The 25,795-nt window shown below is 40.9% G+C and overlaps 1 protein-coding gene across 1 annotated transcript in view; it reads right to left on the bottom strand.

Annotated features, from left to right (window-relative positions):
- Positions 1 to 3,680: 3,680 nt before the first annotated feature.
- nalf1a (NALCN channel auxiliary factor 1a) overlaps positions 3,681 to 25,795 on the bottom strand; it is a 50,877-nt gene continuing 28,762 nt past the window's right edge. Inside the window, exons 2-3 of the mRNA XM_063467078.1 lie at positions 14,065 to 14,236; positions 3,681 to 8,562 (exon numbers count right to left, since the gene is read on the bottom strand). Coding sequence (XP_063323148.1) covers positions 8,264 to 8,562; positions 14,065 to 14,236 — 471 coding nt within the window. The 3' untranslated portion in view covers positions 3,681 to 8,263. The remainder of the gene's footprint in view (positions 8,563 to 14,064; positions 14,237 to 25,795) is intronic.

Raw genomic sequence — 25,795 nt, 5'->3', positions numbered from 1 at the left:
GTGTAACAAACACATCGAACTGTTAGCAGTCGGTCTTCGACCATATTATCTACCGCGTGAGTTTTCCCTCGCCATTATCGTCATTGTTTACATCGCCCCTGATGTCAACGCGGCGCAGGCGTATGACGTCATCAGCTCTGCGACAGCGGACCTACTAAATCGTAGTCCCTCTGCGTTTGTGGCTATAACGGGCGATTTTAACCACACGAACCTCTCCACTGTTCTACCTACATTCAAGCAGTATGTGGACTGCAAAACAAGAGACAATAAAACACTGGACCTTTTTTATGCCAGTGCTGCTGAGGCATACACCTCCAGCCCTCTCCCTCCTCTGGGCAGGGCTGATCACAACCTGGTCTACCTCCAGCCCCTTTACAGACCTGCCGTCCAGAGACAACCTGCAGCCACAAAAACGGTTACAACATGGACAAGGGAGTCGGAAGAGACTCTGCAATGATGCTTCGAGTCAACTGACTGGGATGTTCTTTGTGATTACAATCAGGACAATATTGACAATCTGACAGGCTGTGTTACAGACTATATCAACTTCTGTGTTGACACTGTGGTCCCCAAAAAAACAATTCTGTGCTTCCCCAACAATAAGCCCTGGGTTTCCAAAGACATCAAAGCAACCCTGAACAAGAAAAAAAGAGCTTTCAGAAATGGTGACAGAGATCAGCTGAAACTGGTGCAGAAGGAGCTGAAAGCCAAGATTGCAGAGGGTAAAGAGTCCTACAGACGGAGGCTGGAAAACAAACTGCAGGAAAACAACACCAGGGAGGTGTGGAATGGAATGCGGGCTATCACTGGCCTGAGACAAAAGAGAGGTGTTGGGATGGATGGGGACGTCGAAAGTGCTAACAGCCTAAATCTACACTTCAATAGGTTCGACTGCCCTGCGTCTCCTGTCTTCACACCCAGCTCTTCCCATCTTCTCTTTTCGCCTCCCCCCTCTCCTGCCCCCTCAGACTGTCTCACCCTGTCCCTCTCAGCAGATGACATCAAAAAAGAATTGGGCAGACTCCACTCCGGCAAAGCCGCTGGCCTGATGGTGTCAGTCCTAGGGCCCTCAGGTGCTGTGCTTCCCAGCTGTCTGGAGTTCTACAACGGATCTTCAACATGAGCCTGGAGATGCAGAGAGTCCCATCACTCTGGAAGCAATCCTGCCTGGTTCCTGTCCCTAATAAGATCAACCCGTCGACCCCCAGTGACTACAGGCCAGTGGCTCTGACCTCACATGTCATGAAGACGCTGGAGAGACTCATCCTGAAACATCTGCGTCTGCTGGTGGAGCCTTGGCTGGACCCCCTGCAGTTTGCTTATCAACCTCGTATCGGCGTGGAGGATGCCCTCATCTACCTGCTGGACCAGGCTTATTCTCATCTGGACATTGTTGGGAGCACTGTGAGGGTCATGTTCTTTGACTTCTCCAGTGCTTTTAACACGATCAGACCATCACTGCTGGGGAATAAGCTCACGGAAATGCAGGTGGACGCCCCACTGGTAGGTTGGATTACGGACTATTTAACAAGTCGACCACAGCATGTCCGACTGAAGAGCTGCCGCTCAGATAACATCCTGAGCAGCACAGGGGCGCCGCAGGGGACGGTCCTATCACCCTTCCTCTTCACCCTCTACACATCTGACTTCAGGTACAAGTCTCAGTCATGTCATCTGCAGAAATTCTCAGATGACTCTGCCATCGTGGGCTGTATCAGGGATGGACAGGAGGAGGAGTACAGGAGTGTGGTGGACAGCTTTGTCGAGTGGTGTGAGCTAAACCACCTACAACTTAACATCACAAAGACAAAGGAACTGATTATGGACTTTAGGAAGCAGGCTCCTCCTCCTACCCCTGTCACCATCAGAGGGGCTGATGTGGAGATCGTTGAGGACTACCGGTACCTGGATCGGTACACTTGGACTGTAAACTGGACTGGACCAAGAACACCAATGCTATCTTCAAAAAAGGGCAGAGTCGGCTTTTCCTATTGAGGCGACTCAGGTCCTTCAATGTTGGTAGGAAAATGCTGACCATGTTCTATCACTCGGTGTTGGAGAGCGTCGTGTTCTTTGCAGCTGTGTGCTGGGGAAGTGGGGTGAAGACAGCTGATGCCAACAGGCTGAACAAACTGATTAGAAAGGCTGGTTCTGTCCTGGGTGTCAGACTGGAGAATCTGGAGGAGGTGTCTGAGAGGAGAATGCTAAAAAAGCTTCTTTCTATCATGGACAACCCCTCCCACCCCATGCACGCCCCCATGATGGACCATCGGAGCAAACGCAGCAAAAGACTCATTGCCCCGAAATGCAGAACTGACCGCCACAGTAAATCCTTTGTGCCGGTGGCAATAAAACTGTTTAACTCTTCCTCACTCTGTAGGTGATTCTCCTGAGACGATTACCTATGTTATTCTGTTCCCTCCCAGACAGTGCAATATTACCCAAGAGTACTTATTGAACATTTGTTTCATCCCCCCATCATACGCTGCTACTCCCTTTATTCTATTGCACAATACTTTGTCACTTTCTAGAACCGCCTGCACTGATAGTTAAGTTATTTATTCACCAGGATATAGTTATGTATATTACTTTGTTAGAGTTATCCGATACTATGTCTTGCACTATCCTACTGTATATTACTGTACACTATTCTTATTGTATATATTGTATATCTTATATCTATTTCATCTGTTCCTCTGTCTCTCCTGCTGCTTTGAGCATGTACATGACAAAAGAATTTCCCTCGGGATAAATAAAGTTGTTCTTATTCTTAAAGAACACTAGAGCCTATCCCAGCTTTGATAGGGCGATAGTCAGGGAACAACCTGGTCAGGTCGCCAGTCATGTCTTTAGACTGTGCAGTTAGTGGGCGGAAACCAGAGTACCTGGAAAGAATCCAAACTCCACACAGAAGGGCCCAGCCAGGTGGTGGAATTGAATTCAGGACCTTCCTGCTATGAGGCAACAGTGCTAATCACCGCGCCACCCTAATGTAAACTCTGTAAACTCTTTGCACTGTCTCACAGTCCTCACTCTGAGCCTGTGGCACTTTACCTCTGTTGTTTACTTATTGGTAATAAAGGTAGTATTGTGACCCTATAATTTCCCTCTTGGGATCAATAAAGAATCTATTTATCCGACCAAAATACATGAAAACACTTATTTTGAAAGGTAACAACTTCTAGTTTGTTAGAGGCCTAGTGGACGTTAAAAGGGGGAAGTACAACCCCAATTTACAGTCCAGAGGCACTGTACCCAACCTTGGTTTGATGTTGCAGAGGTACGTCAGCTGGGACCACCACACAACATCCAGAATTTTGAGGGACTCAGGACAAATCCATCAATCCAGAGGGCTTTGGGCATCGAGGAGTGTTTTTTTAACTACCTCAGTGACCTCTGCTCCACTGATAGGCAAGCTGCGTCCCTCGTCGGATGCAGCACTTCATCCCCACCGTATACAGTTTGTACAAAGCATTGCTTCACTGTCCTACCAAACATCTCCCATACCCCAGTTTTTGCTTCACCCACTCCTCTTGGTTCCTCTCATTACTAAATGCAGCTCTTCAATAATCAATGATACAGACACTGGAAAAAAGCACAAACAGAAGTAATGTTTAACATAATTTATATTTATTTTCTTTTGAACAAAATGTTAATAAATGTATTTGTTTTACGTCCAAAAAAGGTCATGACTCGTGGGACGCATTTTATAAATAATTTCATCCAAGTCTTTTGTAGAAAAAAAAGAAAGTAAATTAGCAAACTAAAGCATCTCTAGTATGACAATATGACAACTTTATCAGATTTTTTTTTCCTCTATATTTGAACCCTTTCTCAATCCAAGCTTCATTTTTTGTATATTTTCCTTTAAGACCTCTTTCATCTCCTCAACTCACACCACAGCTTTAGACAACAGAAAAATGCAGCAAAGGTCTCAAAAAACAGACAAAAACCAAGGAGCCGAACAGAAAACACAGTGAGATTCCAACAGTGGGGGAAGTAGGGAGAGGTTAGGGAAGATATTTGGGATTCCACATCCTCAGGACATATTTACAACATAAAGGACAAGGAGCCGGTGGATGGGTTGGCGTGGGGGTGGTGCTGGAAAGTGGTATGTTGATTCGGGGTGGGGTTCATCTGCATAGATCCACAGGACTCAGATCATGAACAGCTAGAGATTGAAGGAAGGAGGGAGCACAAAGTGTGGGTCTATTACATCCACTGCTGTCTTCAAGGGAATGTAAGTTCTTGTCAACAGAGTTTTTCAAGGAAACCAAAACAAATCTCAAAAGAATGAATAAAAAATAGAGCCAATGTGGAATGGTTGTGGCGGTGATAGACGTAGGGGCAAAACTATGGACATCTTAAAAACCTGACTTACTTTTGGACTTTATCGTTTCGTTCTGACATGTGAGCGAATAGCAAATCGATGGGTGGTAAATAATGTGAGGCTGTAAATGAGGAAAAAGCCAATCTGGAAACAAAGTTCACCATCAGCAAAACAAGAATGTCTTCATTTAGATTTGGTGTACTTAGTGTAAGTTTTTTGTCACTATTTGCTCACGGGTGGTTCAAATCCCTATTTCTGCTGCCTAATAGGCGAGTTCAAACTAATCTTAATCCCTGCGTGATCCATCCTCGTGTAAATGTGCACTTTACTAGCAGCAGCCATGCAAAACAAAAAAAAAAAGGAAAAAAGAAAAAAAAATCACACGGATCAGCCCTTGAAAACTCCTCACACTCCTCACACGCTGACAGTAACACAGCCCTTTGCTAGTCTGTGAAAGATAGCGGTTGATCAGCTTGTCTAAGGGTGATGTAAGAGTCAACGGTTTGATAGATTGGGTGGCTGGCTAGTCACATGCACCAACTCTGTGATACTGACAAGCTGAGCCATCAGTAGTGAAGATGTCACAAAGTAGGACACTAACCCAAGCTGTTTGTTTTTTCCCTCCTATATTGCACTTTTGCCTCATTAGATTTATGCAGCAGAGGCACTCAAAGATCTCGGGGCCTCATTTATCAGAACTAAAAATGACGTTCTGTGGGATGCATGGAATGGGGCCTGCAGCACTGAGAGTTGTAGGCACGTTAGTGTTGTCTGTAGTAATTTAATAGACAACTAACTTGAAAATCAGAAAGGAGACATTTGCTCACTCGCCATATTGTTGTTGGTTAATACTGACAATGATCAATAATGCAATGTGTTTAAATGCTTTCAGCGCTTCCATTTTTTCAACATCTTTCTTGCACATTGAAGTCTGAAGAATGATGTCAGATCTAAATTACTCGGACCATCCGAGGAGCATGTGAATGTGGAGAAAAAAGATTTTAGAACCAATTGACTGAAGATTTTTGTCAAATGCCCTGATTTAGGGGCATTTGACACTGTTGAACTTTCGTACACTTTGCTTGTCATTTAAATTTTCTGTTTTCCAGCTAGCTAGTAACATCAGTGCCATTCTCCTTGATTTTAGCTAGTATTTATTAAGACGGTTGTCATCCTCAGTCGTCTGGTGAAGTGAACACTGACTTGTTATAAAAACGGTAATCTTTTTCCTTCTTTCCCACAATGGGTGTCGCAATAACCATGAACTGTTTACACCGATATTTCACAATTAAACGTTGGTATTGTACGGTGGCCCTGCAACTTAAGAAAACAGCATAACAGAAAAATGATGTGTCAGGAATTTACTTTTTATCTTTAAATTACACATTTGTGCTTTGTGTAGGGTGTGGCGCAGGACCCACATGCATGTGAAGTCATTGTGAGGCTGCCGTGGAAAGTTACTAAACTGCATAGCAACAGGGAGATAGGAAGGAGTTTTCCTTTACAGGAAGAAGACCTGTGATTGGAGCAGAGATGAAGCATGAGCCGGACACCAGACCAAACACCAGTAAGGGAGAGCCTAAGCCGTGGCTCCTCCCCAGATTTTTAACCAATCAAGTTCATGTCTTGTTTATACTATAATATAAAAACTTTGTTAATTAGGGAGTGGCACCCTTTCTTTGTCTGGGATACAGGAAAGAGGGATGCCTATGGCGCCATGTGTAACTTGAACCTTCAACCATTTAATAAATTTTAAAAACTTATCATTTGAATTTGTTCATGTTCTCTCAAAAAAGAACACAGCAGCTGCAAAATCTCACAAAACCAATGAAGTTAAATTAAAAAAACAATGTAAATAGAAAAAAAAGAGACGATAACTTCACGGAACAGTAGTGGAAGTGACAAGCTAACATTAAACAGCAAAAATGTAGCTACAGCATTATATGACTCATGATTAAAACGCTTCATCTGCATCTTTTTCTTCCTTACAACACTGATGAACCCTTAACATCTTTGAAGTGTATCTCTTTTTTAAAGTGTTATTTTTGTACTTTTGTTGTACTTTGTGTGCCTCTGCAGTGTCTCTCTATTTCCTGGTGTTCTCTCAAAAGTTGATTTGCATTTGACCACTCAGGGCCACCGTAGTATTTGTGTCCACAATGCACGTATAATATTACTGTAGCTACCCGTCATAACTGTAACTGTAAGTGCAATGGCAGAAATAATGCTACATAACAATTCTGACAGCAAAATTTCTGTTTCTACTTTTTAATGACTTTTTAGGAGGTACTGAGATAAAACGGAACTTTTTTGGGGTCATAATTAATGACAAGTAACCCAAACATCCTGGAGAAAAGCTTGATGCCTATTAGAATAGAGCCTGCTGTTGGCCTCACAAACAACCGTGTGCAGTAAAAGTGACATCAAAACTGCCGGCGTGCGCTACACTTTGGTGTTTCAGATTGTCGTCTTGATTTTTGTAACCTGCTGTACGAGCGGGTCGCTTCCATGATATATCAGTGGAATAGTGCTGAGATTACGAAGACGGAGACTACTACAGCTGGAAACGGCGAGACTTTCTACAAAACAAAGTCTGCAATCCTTTTGATTCCAGTTTGGATTTCTTTTAATCCCACCAGCACTGATATGATTTCTTTGTTTTTCCCTGAGAGGCAACATCTGCCGCTCAGGAGAATATTACAGTGAGTCTGGCGTGCCTTGAGCATCAGTAAATGGATACAGGGCTGTGGTGATGTCACAGTTTATGATGTCCATAGGCTAAGCTTAAGTGCAGTCATGTTGTTATGTAGTCCCTCATTAAGGTTAGCACTAAGGTCTTGACAAGTGTAACTGATAATTTGATAGCTTACGCGTGGCTGATAAATGAGGCCCCTGGTGTTTTGGCTTCATGCAACTGTCCTCTAGTGTCCCTGGGTTGTCCCTGCAAGTCTAAGTACTCGCCGTGCTGCCTGTCTGCAACACCAACACCACTGTATGAGGTAAACTGAACACTTTAGAAACCAGAAAACACCATTTCCCCCCGCCCAGGAGCGCTACACGGTGACTAATCTGAGCTTTCTGTTCCTGCAACACCATGCAATCGTGAGCTGAGTTGCCACTACCTTTTCTTTTTTTTTTTGTAACCACTCCACCTCTCCTAACTTGCTTAACAACCCAACAAGCTAGAGGAGAAAGTGAGCCAGTCTCAGAGCACTTAAGGTCCTAAAATATGTAGGCATGTACTGTCATAAGGGGTTGAGGAAAGGTCCGGTCTGACAGAAACACAAGCTGAACATCAGAATACAGAATCACATACATTTTGTTTTCTGGGAAACAAGACCCACAAGTGATAGATGGAGCTGGTCCCAGCAGGCCCTCGAGCAACATCACATACAAGGTAGTAAAGAAGATCCGTCTAAGGTGATGGAGAGCAGGAAGTGGGAAACAGCTGATATGTCAAAAACATTCTGGCACCTGAAAGAAAGTGCAGCAAAAATCTAAAAGTAACGAATGAGAGTGCACACCTCATCGATGTCCAATTTTTCCTCTGACATGCTATCCGTACACACACATCGAAAACAGACGGAGGAGGGCGGAGAGAAGGGAGGGGAGGGGGGGGACAATATGCTAGAAAACATTTGGATGGAATAGAAACAATGAGCAGGTTTCAAGTGGCAAGAGGTCAGTTCTTTTAGGGGTGGTGGTTCTCAAACATCTCTCTTCAGTTGATGTCCAATTCCAGCACCCTCCGCTCCAATTAAAACCTTCCCACTTCCTGTGGTTGGCGGTTCATCGGCAGCAGGCTTGTGGAGGCATTTCCAGCACATCTCACCAGCTGTGTCCCTGGCAGCCATGACACTGTAAAAAGCCTTCGTCTTCCTCCCTGTCAACAATCGCTCTACGCAAGCTCCAGCCCTGATTCAACCCCAAGGTTCACTCCTCATTAGAAGCACTTTCCTCTGGCGAGAAAATGGCAGCCACGCCCACCAACGAAGAATTATGGGAGGCTGAAATGATAATGACAGTGTGTAGGAGGACAAGGGCCAGCAGGCAGATCTTCAGTCGCCCGCTGCACAGTCTCGGGGTGGCGGCGGAGGTGACCGAAGCCCCCACGGGCTGGCAGGAAGAAGCAGTTCTTTTTAGCGTGCCGCCTGAAGGGTTGTCCATTTTGGAGTCCCATCGGACGTCGCAGCACTCCGCCTCACTGTCTGATGGATGATCTCCCAAGAGACCTGAGAAAGAGAAGACACTGGATGAAAAAGCTGAGGTTCCCCTGCTGTGCACTTGTATTTATAACAGGGGGTCACTGGTAGTTTGGTGTTCTCACAACAGATATTACAGATATACCAACTGTGTTCTGTATTCCACTGTTTTGCTGCACAATCAGCTGTTCACACGCTCATATGGAAGGCCAGAAGGAACCAAACCAATAATAAGAAATGGCTCAAAAAAAACATAAATATGCCATTAAATGTGCATTCAGTGTTTTGCAAACTTTGAAACACAAGAAACTAAAGTCGTAACACCATAATTGCTTCAAGATGTGACACTAACACATTTTAACATCATTAATGTGACTTTTAAACATTTAAGCTAACCGGTGCATTCAGGTCTCACGCCGTCTTGTAGCCTAGTGAAGGAGTTAGTTTCTTTCCAAATCAAAGACAAATGAATTACGCTGATTGATTTTTCTTGGTGATAAATGAGCTGACAAAATGGACAGTTTTGTTTGCTGTAATTCCAACTGTGCAAAACGGATGGCAACAACATATTTACGCATTTGCGGCTTATTGTAGGGCTCCTCCAATAAAAGTAATGTGCTCAGCCCAAGTTATAATGAACCAGCCAATGTAAAAGGGGGTCAAATTTGTGCATTAGGGTCAGCATACCTCACTAATCCATTAATATCTGCGATTTTCCAACAGCAGCCAGTGATATCAGACAGTTCAGCTTCACCCATCAATACTGGATCCATGAAGAAAAACCAACGTAACAACAAGATGCGAAAAAAGGTTTTTTAGCTGAGAAGGACATGAACTGAAATTTTTATTGATTGCTCAAGGATGCAAAGAGAGTCCTCAGCATGTTTTGGATATTTTTAGAGACTGTAGGTAATGTTATCAGTATGTGTCAAACGTTAACAGTAATTATCTAATACAAAGAGACAAAAAGAGAGACTGTTTTCTATTTAGCCCTTTTAGCTAAATCTGATACATCTCTATGGTGGCTTTCTGTGAAGTTGCTTAATAATAATAATTTTAAAAAGTTGAAAAAATAACCTTACAGGCAATAAATAGCTCACGTGGAGCACAAATGACAATGCTCTGTCTAACACCAGCCACCTTGTTGCTCATCTGCTGCCTCGGTAAACGGATCAAACGCACTAGACCTCAGCGTGTGGCTCTAATCACAACCAGACACGGTGACCCTCAAATGAACTCCAATTAGAGCTCACCACGGCACAGAGGGAGCACATTGCTGCATCAGTTGATGGTTCTGGAAGTCTTAACTTGCCAGCATGTTTATAAAAAAAAGAAAAGAAAGAACAAAAACACCATGGCTGCTGTGATCATCTGCACGGGGAAGCTTAAACTGCAGAGAGAGAAGCTCAGTTCTAACTAAAGCAAAGCATAAGTAGAGAGCATGTGATTGATGATGAGAGCAGATGGAGGACTCATGGAGCTGCTGGATTAGACCCCTTCTCTGTGTGGATTGACACCTCGCCTGACTCGTCTGTTGCACCTGTGACAAGTGAGATGATTAACCCCTTTATCATCTTTAAGAGACATTATGAAAACGATTAGGTTTGAGTTTGCTGTTGAATCTTAAACTGGTACGACTCATTTCCACCTGGAACCCTTCCAACCTGAGGTATTGACCCTTCCTACGTCGATATTCCACTAATGTAAGAGGCCATGCTGCTTTTGTTGCCATGCTGGTAGTAGTGCTGGGCGATATGGAAAAAATATTTATCACGATATGAATTCTTTTATATCACGATAACGATATATATCACGATATACCACCTGACCTGTGGTCATCTGGAAAGTATGCAGTCTTTAAACAGCGAGTAGAGAGGGTGCAGTCTTTGTTTTGAGTTACTGTAAAGCATGTCGGAAATCCGGGTGCACGTAAAGCAGTACCATGTTGCAAAACAACAAGACAGAGTTTCTTTGTGAAAAATGTCATTTTTTTATACTTTATTTTCTCTTGCATAAAGTTAAGAGTATGTAAAGTGAGAAGACAACATTAATATATTTGCACAGGCTATTTAACCCTTTAAGACCTACCATAGAACCAAGTCCACCAGAGCTTATCTTAAAATTTATTTATTTTGAGTGTCTTCATAGTTTTATTTTTGAGATACACAAATTTTTATATACTACAGGAAAAATGAAAATAAATAAATGCAAATTTGCAAAAACACAGCATGTGCATCAAAATAAACGATTTACAGCAGTGTAATTTGACTTCTAAGCATCCCAGAAACGATACAGAAGAACATAAAGTTAAACATGACTTTTAAAAACACCAACATAGGCTTTGAAGCTTAAAAAACTACATTTTCCGCGAAAATGACATCACTTGCGGTTTCGGACATGTAATGGCGGACATGCGATAGTTCGCGCTGAGTTATATTCCAACGTAGGAAGTGTTATGAACAGCTGATCGGATCGGCAAAGCCTGTTTCTGGAATATTATGTTTTTGTTGCTGCAAGTCTGGAATATTATGTTTTTGTTGCTGGAAGTGCTTTTTATGCAATTTTTGCAAAGCTATATGTGGAAGGAAACCGTGACCTAGGACAAGCTAATGGAATAAGATGTAAGTACAACTCCTACCGTTTCATATGCAAAAAAAACCATTATTGCGCTACCTTACGTGGTTACAGTTCTACAGGGATTTAAAAATAGTTAGGGAAAACGGAGTTTGCCTGCTCCGACCGGTTTAATGGGGTTAATGATATATTTTATGTAATAATTTGTAAAATTCGGGTTAGAAACGATAGAAACGATAGAAGACAAATGGCACGATAGACACTTTTCTATCGTCCACACGATATATATCGTCATATCGCCCAGCACTAGCTGGTAGTGTAGGTAAAATATTTAAAGTGTACCACAAGAAACATTTTGTCATTTTGAACTGGGGGATTATCTTTTTGGATCTGCTCCCATGGTGCATTGAAAGATGCAGATTGGATTATAGTGGATTCACATAGATTTGTGCCATAATGTGAGCCCTATTTGTTGTTGCAAAGAGCACTGCCAATTTGATTTTAGCAGCTCCTGGTTGCAATGTGCCAATAAGTTTATGGACGACTACACTAAATTGCCAATTCACTCACCCATCCAAATCATTTAAATCAGGTGTTCCGATCCCTTCCATGGCCATAGATGTATAAAATCAAGCACCTAGCCATGCAGACTGCTTCTACAAACATACATAAATGAATGGGTCGCTCTCAGGAGCTCAGTGAATTCTAGCGTGGTACCGTGACAGGATATGACTGCACACCGGTAGACAGAGCAAGATCCACAAAGACATGGATGAGTCAGTTTCGTGTAGAAGAACTTGACTGGCCTGCACAGAATCCTGACCTCAACCCGACAGGACACATTTGGGACGAAACAAAGTGGAAACTGAGCCAGGTCAACATCAGTATCTGACCTCACAAATATGCTTCTGGGAAAATGGTCAAAAATTCTCATAAACACTCCTAAACCTTATAGAAAACCTTCCCAGAATAGTTGAAGCTGGGTGACATCATATTAAACTGGGATGTCACTCAGGTTCATATGCGTTTGATGGCAGACAAGTGAGTACTTTTGGCAATATAGTGTAGCGCTGGATTAGTTCAACACTGAAGACGGCTTAAAAATGTAATAATATCTAGATTGTAGCTACAAAGGAGTTCTAGGATAATGATATGTTTGAATAGTGCAAGCCACACTAAAAATGTGAGTATCACCGCTGGGTGTTTACATTTAGCTGAGTTGTTAAAGCAGTTTTTTTAAAGCAAAACATGGAAGGGCAGGCAAAGAGGATTGGAAGTCACTTAATTGGCTCCAAAAGCTGAGCGCCGCAGACAGCCGTGTTGCTGAAACTGCTGACTGTTACCGACACAAATCAGGCGCTAAACTAGCATGACTAACTTCCTGTTGATTCTAGAACACCTGCACGCACCTGCCCCTTTCTCTTCACAAAGTATCTTTGGCTCACAGTTTGCTTACAGCAGCCATTAATATTTTTGATGGCATATTTTTAAATTTATGGCAAACTAACTTATTATAACTATTAGGAAATCTTTCATTCATTCACATCATTCATTAGCTTCAAAATCACCAGTTAACCTAACATGCATGTCTTTGAACTTTGGAAATCCACAGAGACTCACAGGAGGGAACATGGTCAAGCAGGACGTCAAACATTCCTGCTCAGAGGTGAGAGTGCTAATGCCCAAATGGTATTTTTAAAAAATAGTTGGAAAGGGACACCAAAAGGCCAGGAAAAGCTTTGTAAAACCAAAAATAATTCACATCACAGTTTTCCTCAGTAACCTTTTTTTTTTTTATAACGGAAACAAGACGATAATTGAATAAAAAGTAACGCACGATGAAATGCATCGACACCTTCATCAACTAATAAAAACAAGATTAAAATACTCTGGAGAGATGAGATCCAATCACAACTAATTAAGGTGTGTAGAAAGGCGGGACGAGTTTCAAAGTGATCCAATCGGAAGTCATCTTGTTGTGCAGTAAGGTCAAATACGCACATCTGATCTCCCCCCAGGAACAGATAGAAAACGAGACAAATGTCAGCGCTTGGGAGGAAGAGAAGAGCAGACGCTTTAACACTTTAACTTTCACACTTTATATTTTATTCAGCTGAATCAACTTTGGATGTAGTCTACTGTAATCTAATGATATTTAGTCAACTAAAACTAAAATAATTTCAATTCCTAAATTTTGACGGCACTTAATTAAAATTTGCTGTCAAAAGGGAAACATGCCTCTGTCACAATGTTTTGAAAACCTTTTGCTATAATTTGATAAGATGTGTTTTGTACAATTTTCAGTTCAATACAGGCTTTAAAAGCAAATAACTATTTTGGAATCTGGTTGTAGTTGACCCAACAGTCTTATTTAGCACTACAGGAATTGTTTTCAGCTGTTTAACCCCAGTATACTTTCATAGAATCATCACACAGCGAAAGTTGAAAATCAAAATTTGAGGTGACTAAAAATAAAATCATGACTTCCATCCATTATGCACAAACCTCTAAGCCTTTAGGTGTTGAAATGTTTTATGTTGCCAGTCTCATCCAGGTAACCTGTGAAGCTGACCTTTATGATTACAGAATTTAAAAAAATCTGCAGCAGATACTGAGAGAAGGACTAAAGACTTAAATGTGTTGTTAAAACGTCCTTGCATGAGGACTGCAGTGCTCAAAAACACCACTAGATGTCATCAGAAAGCCTTTAGAACCACTTCACTGTTTTCCTGGTGAGACACCATTCAGTCAATACAGAGAAACACACACTGGATGATTTATTACTGTCTGTCCTTTTGCAAAATGCTACTCACCAGCTATTCACTAGCATAAATTAAATTAGAAGGTTTTTCTGTGAAGAGGATACAAGGCCCCATGAACACCCACGCATGCAAACATACAATCTGCACTCATCTCCAGGATACAGGAAGTGGCACTAGGCAGCAAGTGGGTATTAACCTGTGCAGATGAAGCTGGGGCTGCCACCGTGGATCAGGTCGTCGTTATCGGGCAGGATGAACGGACAGCTCTGCTGGACCTCCAGGCAGTACTGGTGGCACGGCACCTTCTTCTGGCAGGACTGCTGGGTGGTGGGGAAATACTGAGCACACAGCCAGGGCTTATAGGCCGCCTGAGGAGGAGAAGGAGGAGGAAGAAGAAGAAAAAGGCAAGAAAATTACATAAATAGATGCAGGTTCATAGTCCACTAGAGGATTGGAGGAAGTTACTGCATTTGTCTCTGCTGGGTATTGGCCCTCCCCTTGGTTCAAATAGCTTTCTTCACAATAACAAATAAATATCTAGAGGTCCACTAAGCGTCACTTATGTTTTTTCCACCAAAATAGAACAGCAACACTTCACACATCAATCTAACAGCCACTGGGATATTAGAGGTTACTGTTCAAAGATTAGCTAATCAAAGCTACGCCAAATACAGAGTAATCATTGGCAGGCAGGACTTTTTTTTTTTCCAATAAAGCCATTACAGGCACTAAATATCTTAATATCCACCATGTCATTGGTGACTCATCTAGGATTAGGGGCAGGGTTTGGTTAACTTTTTGCGTGTTTGAAACAGCCAAATGGAAAATCGTTTAACAGAGAAAAAAAAAAACAGTCATGACAAAAATGTACGAGATTTTATTTCAAAGCAAAGGGGTGTTTTTAATCTGCTGTGGTGTGTTTGGCTGCTTGCTGCATGCCAGTGCAATCAAAACCAAATGGCACAAAATAAACTCACCACATTTCATCCTGCGTCTTCTTCCAAGTTAAATTTGCTTTAGTTCACTGTGAGGCAGGATGTAATACAAAACGCACAGACTTATGTGCATAAGGAGACAGATGGTGACATGTAATAGCCAAAGCCTCGAGCTTGGAAAGCTTAGCAAAACTAAATGAACCAAGGGCATACCACAGTCTGGATTCATTCTCATTCTTAGCCATTTCTTTGTGTGTTTTTATTGGGATTAACACAGGAGAGGGGAAAGAGCACAGACGATATCAAGCAGAGACTGAAATCAGATTTGTTTAGGACCCCACCACCTACTGCGCCAACCCGGTGGGACCAAAGATCACTGTAAGTTCGATAAGTGCCCTCTAACACAGTCTTTAAAGGTGGACAGGCACTTTCCCCCCATCCCATCTACCTTTGTAGCTAGCTGGGATGGGGAGAACACTTGTTGAACCTTTAAGCTGAATAAACCTAAGCCTCAAAAACAAGAGTTGGCATGATGGCACACACACACCGGATGCTTTTGTTTCCTTGGACTGCTTACATTGTTACATGCTTCCTATGAGCCAGCTTTCTTCGCTCTACCTGGAGTTGGCAACACAATATTTCAATTATTGTCTCACAGAAGCCACAAAGACATGCAATGAAAAGCTGTGTCAGTTAAATAACAGCGGAAATGTGCTGCTATTAAGTGATGAAAGCCACTAAAAGAGTCATTAGGCTGCCTGACACATTTAAGCAATAGAGGTACAACAGCAATTTTCAAGTGATGAATCAAAGACAAAACAAACCATTACCAACAGTCATGTAATTGCCAAGTAGTACAATGCTAAAATCTTGCCATGAGCAAAGTTTTGCTCTTACTAATGAATGTTGCAATAACGCAATCTGAGTTTTAAGGGGAACACCACCAATGTTCCACATTAGTATGAAGCCTTTTAAAGTTGCGAAAATGAAAATAAAAGCCCATCTTGGGCGTGGTGGAGCCTGTGATATGCTATATTTTTTTATTATCTTTAATGTTGCTTCACACTTCTCCCTTTCTTGGTAAACTGTCGCTCTCTTCCACATTCCAACCCACTTCTCAACCAATCAGCATTTGACCTATGCCCATTCTAGCTACACGATGTTGCGTTTTTGGAGGACTGCACGGGAACATGCTTGTGCATGCTGAAAACCCCGCTTCGTAGGCAAACAAAATAAAACTCTATTATGCAATATGTGAATACAATCCATCTTCTCTGAGCCAAAGCTTATTTAAAATGGATTAATGCAAAGCAAAAAAAACACCCTGTGGCCAGACAAACTGGATGTTGACCATCCGGCTTGTCATTGGCACACACTTAAAAAACCTGTGTCGCTGAATGCATGGGGGGGGGATTAGTGCCCATGGAATTGACAGCTTGCACATGAGGAAAGGCACCATGATTGCTGAATGGTATATACACGTTTTAGAGGAACATATGGTCCCATCCAAATGAAATCTTTTTCAAGGGAGACCATGTCAAACCACATACTGCATCTATTACAAAAGCATGGCTTGGTGGTGGAAGAGTCCAGGTGCTGAACTGGCCTGCATGCATTTCAGGCCATTTACCTGTTGAAAACATCTGGAGCATCATGAAACAAAAACTATGACAAAGAAGACTCAGGACTGCTGAGCAGCACCTTTACTGCTGTTAAAAGAAGAGGTGATACTACACAGTGTTAAACATGGGCCTGCCAGAACTTCTCTGAAGTGTGTTTCTGGCATCATATATTTTTCTTCAAATTGTACATTTTGTCAGTTAATAAGATTTGCAAATCACTGCATTTTTCTTTTATTTCTATTTTAATCGTTTTTTAAAATTTGGTTTTATATTTTTAGCACTAAAACTATTCTTTATTGTTAACCTTAAAACTGTAAGTTACCATGTAGATGCTCACCAGTATCAATACAATCTAATAATATGGCAGTCTTATATATTGATTTTTGCGCCATCATCTTTTGAATTTACGCAAATGATTTTTAATCTAGAATTGATCCCTTGATACGTGTGATAATGTAAGCCTGTGCCTGTCTCTTTAAGGCTTTCCCCCTCCTCCGCTCTGTTATGATTGGCCAGTTTCCAGAAGCATCCACCTTCAGACTTTAAATAACAAAGTAGCAAACTTTAGCTTTTTGTCTTCTTCTTTTCAAAAATTAAACTTACTTAAACTCAATTTAATCATGAAAATGAATCTGATTTTAAATATTTAAGTGAAAAACTAAGTAAACAACTTTAGCAATTTAGGCAAACTAAATAAATACAAAACTGTTCAAAATTAAACAAAACTGATGGGGCCTTTAAATAATAGATGTGAATAAAATCAAAAATTTTGTATGTGTAATGATAGTCATAAACCCCCGAAATGAAACAAACAAAACTAACAAAAAAATCCAAAGGGAAAGACAAAACGGTGCAGGCACAGTTAATTATACCTCCGTGTTATTTAACCACACAGAGACATCCATGCTTTGGAGGTGGGGCTGTCATTGTGGTTCGACTCCTTGTGGTTTTAGATGTTTGTTTAAATTGCACCCAGGTAAATCTTCACCTCTAGCACTGGCCTCCCACATGTGCGTCTGATTTCCTATTTATGCCAATATACAAAGATAACAAACAGTGCACAGGCAATTATATTAATTATATTAATCTGATTAGGATGATGGGAATCATAATGATGAGAACAATGTGCTTTGTAAAATCTAATATATTCCAGACACGTATGACTTCATGTTCACTCTACATGCATCTGCAACATACTGTACTGTTGGGCTTATTTCCAGGAAATACACTCATCCGTCAAAGCAAAAGGAGAGGGGGAAAAAAAGTCAATGCTGTGTGGGATTTAGAGGGAAATCTGTCTCTGTTTAAATCCAAGCTCACACTTGCAAAAAACAACAACAACAACAACAAAAAAAAAACTGCTGTGGACTATAGTGACTACACCTCTTTGTTTGTTGGAGGGTAATTTAGATAAACCACACCAACAGTGTAATTCCCATGATTCTCTGCTTTTGGTAAAAGCGTTGTTACAGTGAAGTGGCTCAACAGATGAACGTACAGAGGAAAAAACAAGCTCAGGGCCAAGATAAAAATCAGACAGATCAATGAATGGGGGTTTATCTTTCAAGAGTTTGTTGGAGTGTGACGTGTTAAATCTGTGACCGAGGATTTTCACTGTGCCGGCTTCTTGTCTGCGCATATGCTGCTGTTTAATTTGCGATCATTTTATATAAATTCTCACCGCCGTAAGATAATCCGTCTAGGGATACCGCGGCTATCAAAAGAGAACCAAAACAATACGATCGCAGTGAGACAGGAAATCTGGGTCCTCCTGAAGATGTATGCTGGCAGTTGCCAAGGTAACGGCTTTTTCTGCTTTTCATTAGAGCTCAATGGGTACTGCCCCACTCTCTGTCGGTTTGTCTGTTTGTGTGCACATGTTTAAGCGTGCAAGCAGGTCTGTGTGTGTCTGCGTGTGTGTGTAAATGTGTGCGTGCGTATGCTCAGCGTGAAAAGGGAAACGTACAAGAGCAAATTGAGTTAGTCAGGAAGCAGGCCTGGAGTCTGATTTGATCAGTCTAATGTGTGATCAGTGTGAATGGGAACCTGGCACTCAAAAAGCCTCTGTCGCCATGCAGCTTAGTCTGCTTCGTACAATTTACTGAAGCCCAGAGACACAGACAGGAAAGACACCAAGCTGGCAACTGCTTCCACCAGGGCTTTACTCCCTGCAGCTGATTTCAGCAAAAGCCCATCTATTTGCACAAAGAGCTTCAGTCCTGTTTAGATGCCACACCTGTCAACACATCAAGTGTCGGTTAGTCGTCGTATTTTGGGTATTAACTCTAGAGATTTAAGTAATTTTCTCCCAAGCCAATTATTTAAAGCTGAAGAATAACTTTAACCCTGGAGAACTCATGGGGTCAAATTTGACCCCATGGTTTCCCTAGAAAACCAATGGGGTCGGCTCTGACCCCATGGGTTCTCCAGGGTTAAAAAAATCCCATTTAAGTGCTAATGTTCTGCCAGATAAGTGTCAGCAGTGATGACTATTATATGAGACAGGTTGAGGTTTAATGCTAGAATAACCAATGGTTGTTTACAGTATGCAGTACATTAATTGTTTTTAAACTTCACAGCTTAGTATAGCTTGTTAACTATTACACAAGACACTTAACTTCTATAGCACTGACTACCGTGGGTTTGGTCTTTTGCTGTTTAAAAAAGTAAGGCCACCTGTCCATTTTCATGGTGCACATTCACTTGGGAAAAGCTAGTTAGCTTTTCTTTCTTTCTTTAAGGTTGGCTTAGGTGGTAGAATGGGCAGTCTAAAAATAGGATTTTAGGGTGTTTTTTTAAGGTCTTTTCATACCTGTGGTGTTTAGTCCATTGCAATCAAGCTCGGTGCGGTTTGTTTGTGCAGGTGTGAATACAGTAATCGCTGAAATGCGGACCAAGAGAACCACACCGAGACCACCTCCTCCAAAGAGTCTCGGTGCAGTTGTTTTCGTTGATTTCAACTCCAGAGCGGGTTGTTTATGGTGTGAATGTGATCCATCCTCGATCCAAAAGAGGTCTCGTAACCACATATGCTTTGTATTCTGGGATGCGGCAAGTTATGATAAAAGTGCAAGGGTCGGTATGGGTAAGCACTAGCTGTGAAATGATGAACATAAATTCTCAACACATTTTGGTTCACTTGGACTTGACTTGGATTTTTCTCTGTGCTAAAACAAACCAAACCACAGGAAAAAGCTACAAATTCATCAACTTATTCGGACCAGAGGAAACAAACTATATTTGGGAAAACGTCCTTACAGTCTATGTATCCAAGTGTCCTTGGGAAGGATCCTGAACCCCGAGTTGTCCCAGATGTATCAATCAGAGTGTTATTAAGAGCATGAATGTTAGATCAAAGCGCCTAGGTACAGATAAAAGCATTACATGAATCTGTGTGATTGGGTAAATGAGACTCAATACATAAGTACTATTTTATCTACTATTTCTGGGTAAAGGCTCCTAATTGCAAAGTACAGATCAACTATTGTTAGGGGTCACACGGGTCTAGAGAGCAGCCATCGACCATCTGGCAACCATCAGTCACTGAAAAGCTGGCATGTCTGCAGCCACTTGCCAACTGCTCTCCAAGTTGTAGTGAAACTTGAAAAACTGTAATGCTGGGAATAGAAAACACAGACAACGGACAGCAGGATGATGAAGAAGTGTTCCTGTCTGTTACTGTCTAACCAGCTTTTTACAACCTAACAATGACAGAACTTCATTGTGGAGTCCTGACCTCACAACCATCAAGACTGTAGATGTGTTAAAGGCATTTAATAGCCGAGGAGCTAACTGTCGTAACGCAGGGATGCATTTACTACTGAATAATTACAAACAACTGGCATCTACAAACACAACTAACAAACACAAGCCTAATGGCCCGAGCTTGGTTCTACCGTAGGTTTCTTCCTTAAAAGGGAGTTCTTCCTTCCCACTGTTGCCAAAGCACTTGCTCATAGGGGTCATCTGATTGTTGGTGTTTTCACTGTTTTCTCAGCCTTATTGTAAAGTCTTTACCTTACAATATAAAGTGCCTTGATGTAACTATTGCTGCGATTTGGCACTATATAAATAAAATCAAATTGAATTGAATGGAATTCAAAACCAAGGGAGAATATAATGTCTATTTTAATTGTAAATTCAATTTGACTTTAATGATTTTAGTTCTAATGCTTTTGTTTGCCACATGAAATAATTGGCAGGTTGGAAAAAAGTGCATCTGATGCCTTCAGGGGAGGTTTTCTGCCTGTGTGCTGTCATGTAGCATCAATCAATCGGAGAGCAAAAAACACTCTCAAATCAAACAGCGGAGCAACTGTGTCTCTGCAGGGAATGCGTGTGGGGGGTGGTCACTCTATTCCATAATGTACTGGTTTTGCAGCCAGCAGGTAGCGTTACAACTGTGCTGTATGTTGAAAGATAAAGATTAACGGAGCTATTCTGGTGCTACATGCTGCAAAAGTTAGCAGCCAGAAAGGAAAAAAGTCACATTTACGATGTAATAAAAAGACCCTACAAATAACTTCTCTCTGCTTGGCTAAAAGGGGATCCACTCCTCAGCTCAAATGGATATCACACACTCCTGGTGACTTCTGTATTGTAAAAATGGATCAGTGTTTGGTCATTCCACCAAACCCAGAGCTGTTCACAAGAAGCGGCTCTCAGGCTGACAGCTCCTGTAAATCTGACATGCAAAGCAGCTCATCTTCCATTCTGTTTTCCCGGGCTGCAGGGCTTCCCCTCACCATTCCCAATCGCATGCCTGTCATCTAACACAGAGAGGACTGTGGGAGAGCTTGTCTGCAAACAAGAGGAGCTGCTGAATTGCAGACACATGTAATTGTTTGCTTGGTACTCATTTGGTAGCATAGCACAAAAATCAACAATATATAAACACGTTCAACATCAAACTAGCACTCGTTAAAAAAAACACTGTGCCTTTAGTTTCTACTTTCAAGTGCAGACCAACAAGAGGAAAAAAATGGGGCGGATGACTGCCCAAAGATACTGTGTGGAGCTACATTATGATGATCTAAAGAAATAAATGGCTGTACGTATTCTTTGTCAAATATAGAAGACACTAAATTCTGTTTCTTTATGATGAAAAAAAATCTGACTATTAGGGAACTAAATTGCTGTCATGTTTATCCATTGCTATTGTTAATTTCTTTATACTTAATTAGTAATTTTAATTAGGCCGTTGGATAAGTTGTTGTCAGAGAAACTTGTTGCAAACAAACATATTATGTAAGATGTCCAAAACCTTAGTACGTAACCATAACCAATAATAATCTAACATTATTATTTAATAATGAAGTACGCAGACACTGTGACAGTGGTGTCGACATCACAGACATTGTCAGACAGTGACCAACACAGCTATTATGGTGTGCAAAATAAAAAATTTCAATTAAGAATTATTGATGTATTTTTTTTATTATTTATAATTTGTTTATTATGTATTATTATACAATACTATTAACGTGAAGAAAGTGTCAAAAAATTCCAGGCACTGGTAATAGTTCAGACATGAAAGGTAGCTAACATTTAGCATCCCCTCCCTGTGTCCTAGCTTTTATGCTAATGCTAAGCTAATCTAGCTTCATATTTAATTTAGAGACATGAAATAAATTGTGTTAATATTGTTAAATTCAGAAAAATTAAAACTAGATTCCCCCCTCCTTTTCTGTTTCATATGCTAACATAATCTAACTTCACATTTATCTTAGAAAGATGAAGAATATTGTTTTAATTTTGTTAAAAGAAGCCAAGCTAGCCCGCTTCACTTCTAGCTGTGATGCTAAACTAAGCTAAATTACTATTTATGTTACAGAATTGACTTAAACTGTTAATTTTCTTCTTTCCAAAAAAAGGACAAAAAAACAAGAGAGCTGCTTTTTAGATTTTATGATAAGCTAATGTAGCTTCATGTTTGAATAGTCAATTATGTTACATTTGAAAAGAGTCAAGCTAGCTGTTTTATAAATAATCTATTTATTTTGTTCCTGAGCAGCAGCCTGTTACAGCAGCCCCCATATGCACTGCTGTTTTTCAACTACTCTAATTCATTCTTAATAACTAATAACTTATTTACCAATTTACTAAAGAACTGACCAAATACCGGATGTCTTGTATCATGTTTTATCCCATACCCTTTAGTTCTTGTTAAGAGTCAAGCTAGCCCCTTCTCCTGTTTCAGGTTTTTATGCTATACTACTATGTGTATATATGTGGAGATATTATGTGTTAATTTTTGTATCTTTTCAACTCTTGTTGAAGTGAATGAGTGTGTTTCCTAAAATGGGGATCATAAAACAGTAAAATGGCTGCTTTTGAGTAGGAAGCTCCAAACATTACTCATTAAGTGTGCATATTTTTTTATTAGCCTTAATATAATACTAAACACAGGCCATGAAATGATGTCTTGAGCCACAACGAGTGTATCCCCAAGTTCTGCCTCATAAATGAAGTGCCACGTTAACTGTACTCATATTGGCTTAAAGCTCCCGGGTATGTAAAAAACTTTAACTCAACATGGTGTGAAGTATCAACACTCTGTTTCTTTCCCAGCAGGACGGTGTTGTCACACACACACACACACACACACACACACACACACACACACACACACACACACGCACACGCGTCAGCTATAAAGTGGAATGACAGAGATGGCTATAAAAAGCATATGAGTCAGCAGCAGAGTGAGATCCCAGTTAGAAGCTGAATGACACAGATCATTACCACTCACACAAATCATGGCTGCGTTAGAACAGGAAGGGGCTCTTACACTACCTGTGCTATTTTCTGCTGTGTTTCGCAGTTTGACAAGGCTTTTTTTAAGTACCGTACAGTACCGAGTGTGCAAAATATTAGGGCTAGATTCCCGATACTGAAGAGCTCATATCTGAAGTGGAAATCAACAAGCCAATATGATCTGTTTCATTCAGGAAAAAGAATTGTATAAACCACACAGAGCAGGACATAAAAAAAGACACCATCAATACTGGCAAAATTTTGTTGATAGGACTTTGATCATTCACAGCTTAAATCTCAGTGGTCGCCTTGGGTCAATAATGCAACACTTGGATAATCCAGCACGACAGGCAAACACATGGTTGCCTGTTTTCCTGCATTGATGTGTGCACTTATTGCATCCCATCCTCTGGTGATGTAACACATCCAGGCAGAGCTTCTGTGTCTGACACTGAGGCAGGGCGCTCTCACCAAATTAGATGGTTTGCAATTTCAGTGCGACCCTTGTTCCTGCCTTGACCGTGTCAGCCTCTGCCGACAAGCGCTCACTTGGGAAAAATCGAGTGAACAACGAAAAAAATTTTTTTTAACCACATAAAGACTAAACACTTACCTCCATTACTTTTCAATAACAATATGCTAGCAGTTAATGTCATAGAGGAGAAATTAAGCCCAAGACACCATCACACCAAGATGACGGCAAGTAAGGACTTAAAAAAGAATAAAAGCATAAAAATAAATACACAGCAATTCACAGATATATTTAAAGGACCTTAATTAGGATATAATGAGACTTTCAGAGGACGTCATCACTGTTAGGACTGTGTTGATTATTGTAACTATTTAACGTGTGTCTTTCAGTCTTCTTTAGCCTGACTTCAACTGGTCCAGAAGGCAGTTGGAGCATCTAGGCTGCCAATAAGAACTAGCAGACATCCGCATATCTCCCCGATTCTTGCTTCCCTTCGAGTGAAATTCAGAATTAAAATAGATACATGGCTCTGCTTATATAGCAGAAATACTAATAACTTGTAACAGCAGCCAGCCTCTCCGATCATCAGGTCTCCTAACATTCCTACATCCTTATTTTAAAACCAGAGGTGATCTCATTTTTATAAAGCCTTCTCAGCCTATGTGATCAGCTGGACCCAAGCAGTATGTTGATTGTGTCTGTATTTAATGTGTGGCTTCTATAACTGTGAGAAACTTTACTACTGTGTGTTTTAAAAAGTGCTATACAAAAAAGTTATTACTAGTACTTCAGATGGGTCTAGGTCACATATTTCTTAGGCCCTGTGTCAGGTCTTTGCTGAATTATGTCAAGATATGCCAAATTTTCAGCTAATAGCTCTTTGGCAATCACCTCGGTGTTGCAAAAATACTATTTTATGCCTGTCAAACTATGTTACCATTGACATTTTTGGTGGATTGAACCAAAGAAACGGAAACAAATTCTGTGTTTCTGTTACAGGCTGCCCATAACAAAGTCCCTAAAGATATAATTTACAATTGTCTGTTATGTGAAGGCACAACACTGGTTCATCCGTCTAGTTAGGGGCCTTTTTCACACAGGAATTATTCATAGGTCAGTGTTAAGTGGCTTAACAAAGACAAAAAAACCCAAAACATTCTTCTAACAATGATCAGGTACAAGAACTGGATTGAAAATGAGTGAAAAACTTGGAAAGACCTTCAGAAAAGCTGGAGACTTATTGCTCAAGTCCACTGAAAAAGTGTAAGAATAAGAAAGGCTGGCTCCTTGGAAGTAAAATATAAGGAAATGAAGGTTGGCTCACAACATTTGCTCAGTACTGTCTATTTTTATACAATCATTTTAACTGTTCAACAAATAAAACATTTTAAAAAATCTACGAAAAATGAGATTTTAATCTATTTTATTATTTTTGAAATGTCAACATTTGTCAGTAAAGCAGCTCTGATAAACCTCTGAACTGAAACCGAGTGTAAATGCTGACAAATTGTCGGTTTTCCAGTTTCTCAGAAGTAAACAAGCCCAAAAGAACAATGTTTAAAGGTGAAAACATTAAACACGGGCCTGCTTTAAAGATCAATCATATTGACAGGCTTCCAGAAATCTTGACCCTTTTAGCTGGAAAGCCTCTCTAGAGGACACAGCTTTATGAGACGTCTGACCCATTAGGCTTGACTGACACGAACCGGAAGATTTTTACAATCCGACTCGACGCTATCTGCTCCTGCTTTGCGTCCAATGCTGCAAGATTGGATCCACTTATCAGGACGTAGATGCAAACATAGCATCATTTCCCTGAACCGTGTTTTGTTCGTCATTTCTGAGAAAACATGATCATGAATGTGCATGGCGGGATTTGTTTTCAGCCTGGCTCCATTTACAAAGCAGGCAGGTCTAACAATTGGCATTCAGCCCATGTAAAAATGCTATCTGCTGTGAAAAACAAACCTAATTTCTTTAGGCATGAGGTTGTTTCCCAGGTTTGGTTTTCACGGTGAGTAGATTAAGCGGTGCTCTGGTCGAAGAATCCCTCTTGGCTTGGAGCCAGCTCTGCAGCTTTCCTCTCCCAAGTTTTAAGGAAATCATTTTCAGCTGGATCAGAGAACAGCGAGGCTGCTGAAT

This window comes from Pelmatolapia mariae, linkage group LG23, assembly GCF_036321145.2.
Source record: "Pelmatolapia mariae isolate MD_Pm_ZW linkage group LG23, Pm_UMD_F_2, whole genome shotgun sequence".
Taxonomy (NCBI): Eukaryota; Metazoa; Chordata; class Actinopteri; order Cichliformes; family Cichlidae; genus Pelmatolapia; species Pelmatolapia mariae.
The sequence above is the reverse complement of the archived record's forward strand: the minus strand, read 5'-3'. Positions and strand labels throughout refer to the sequence as shown.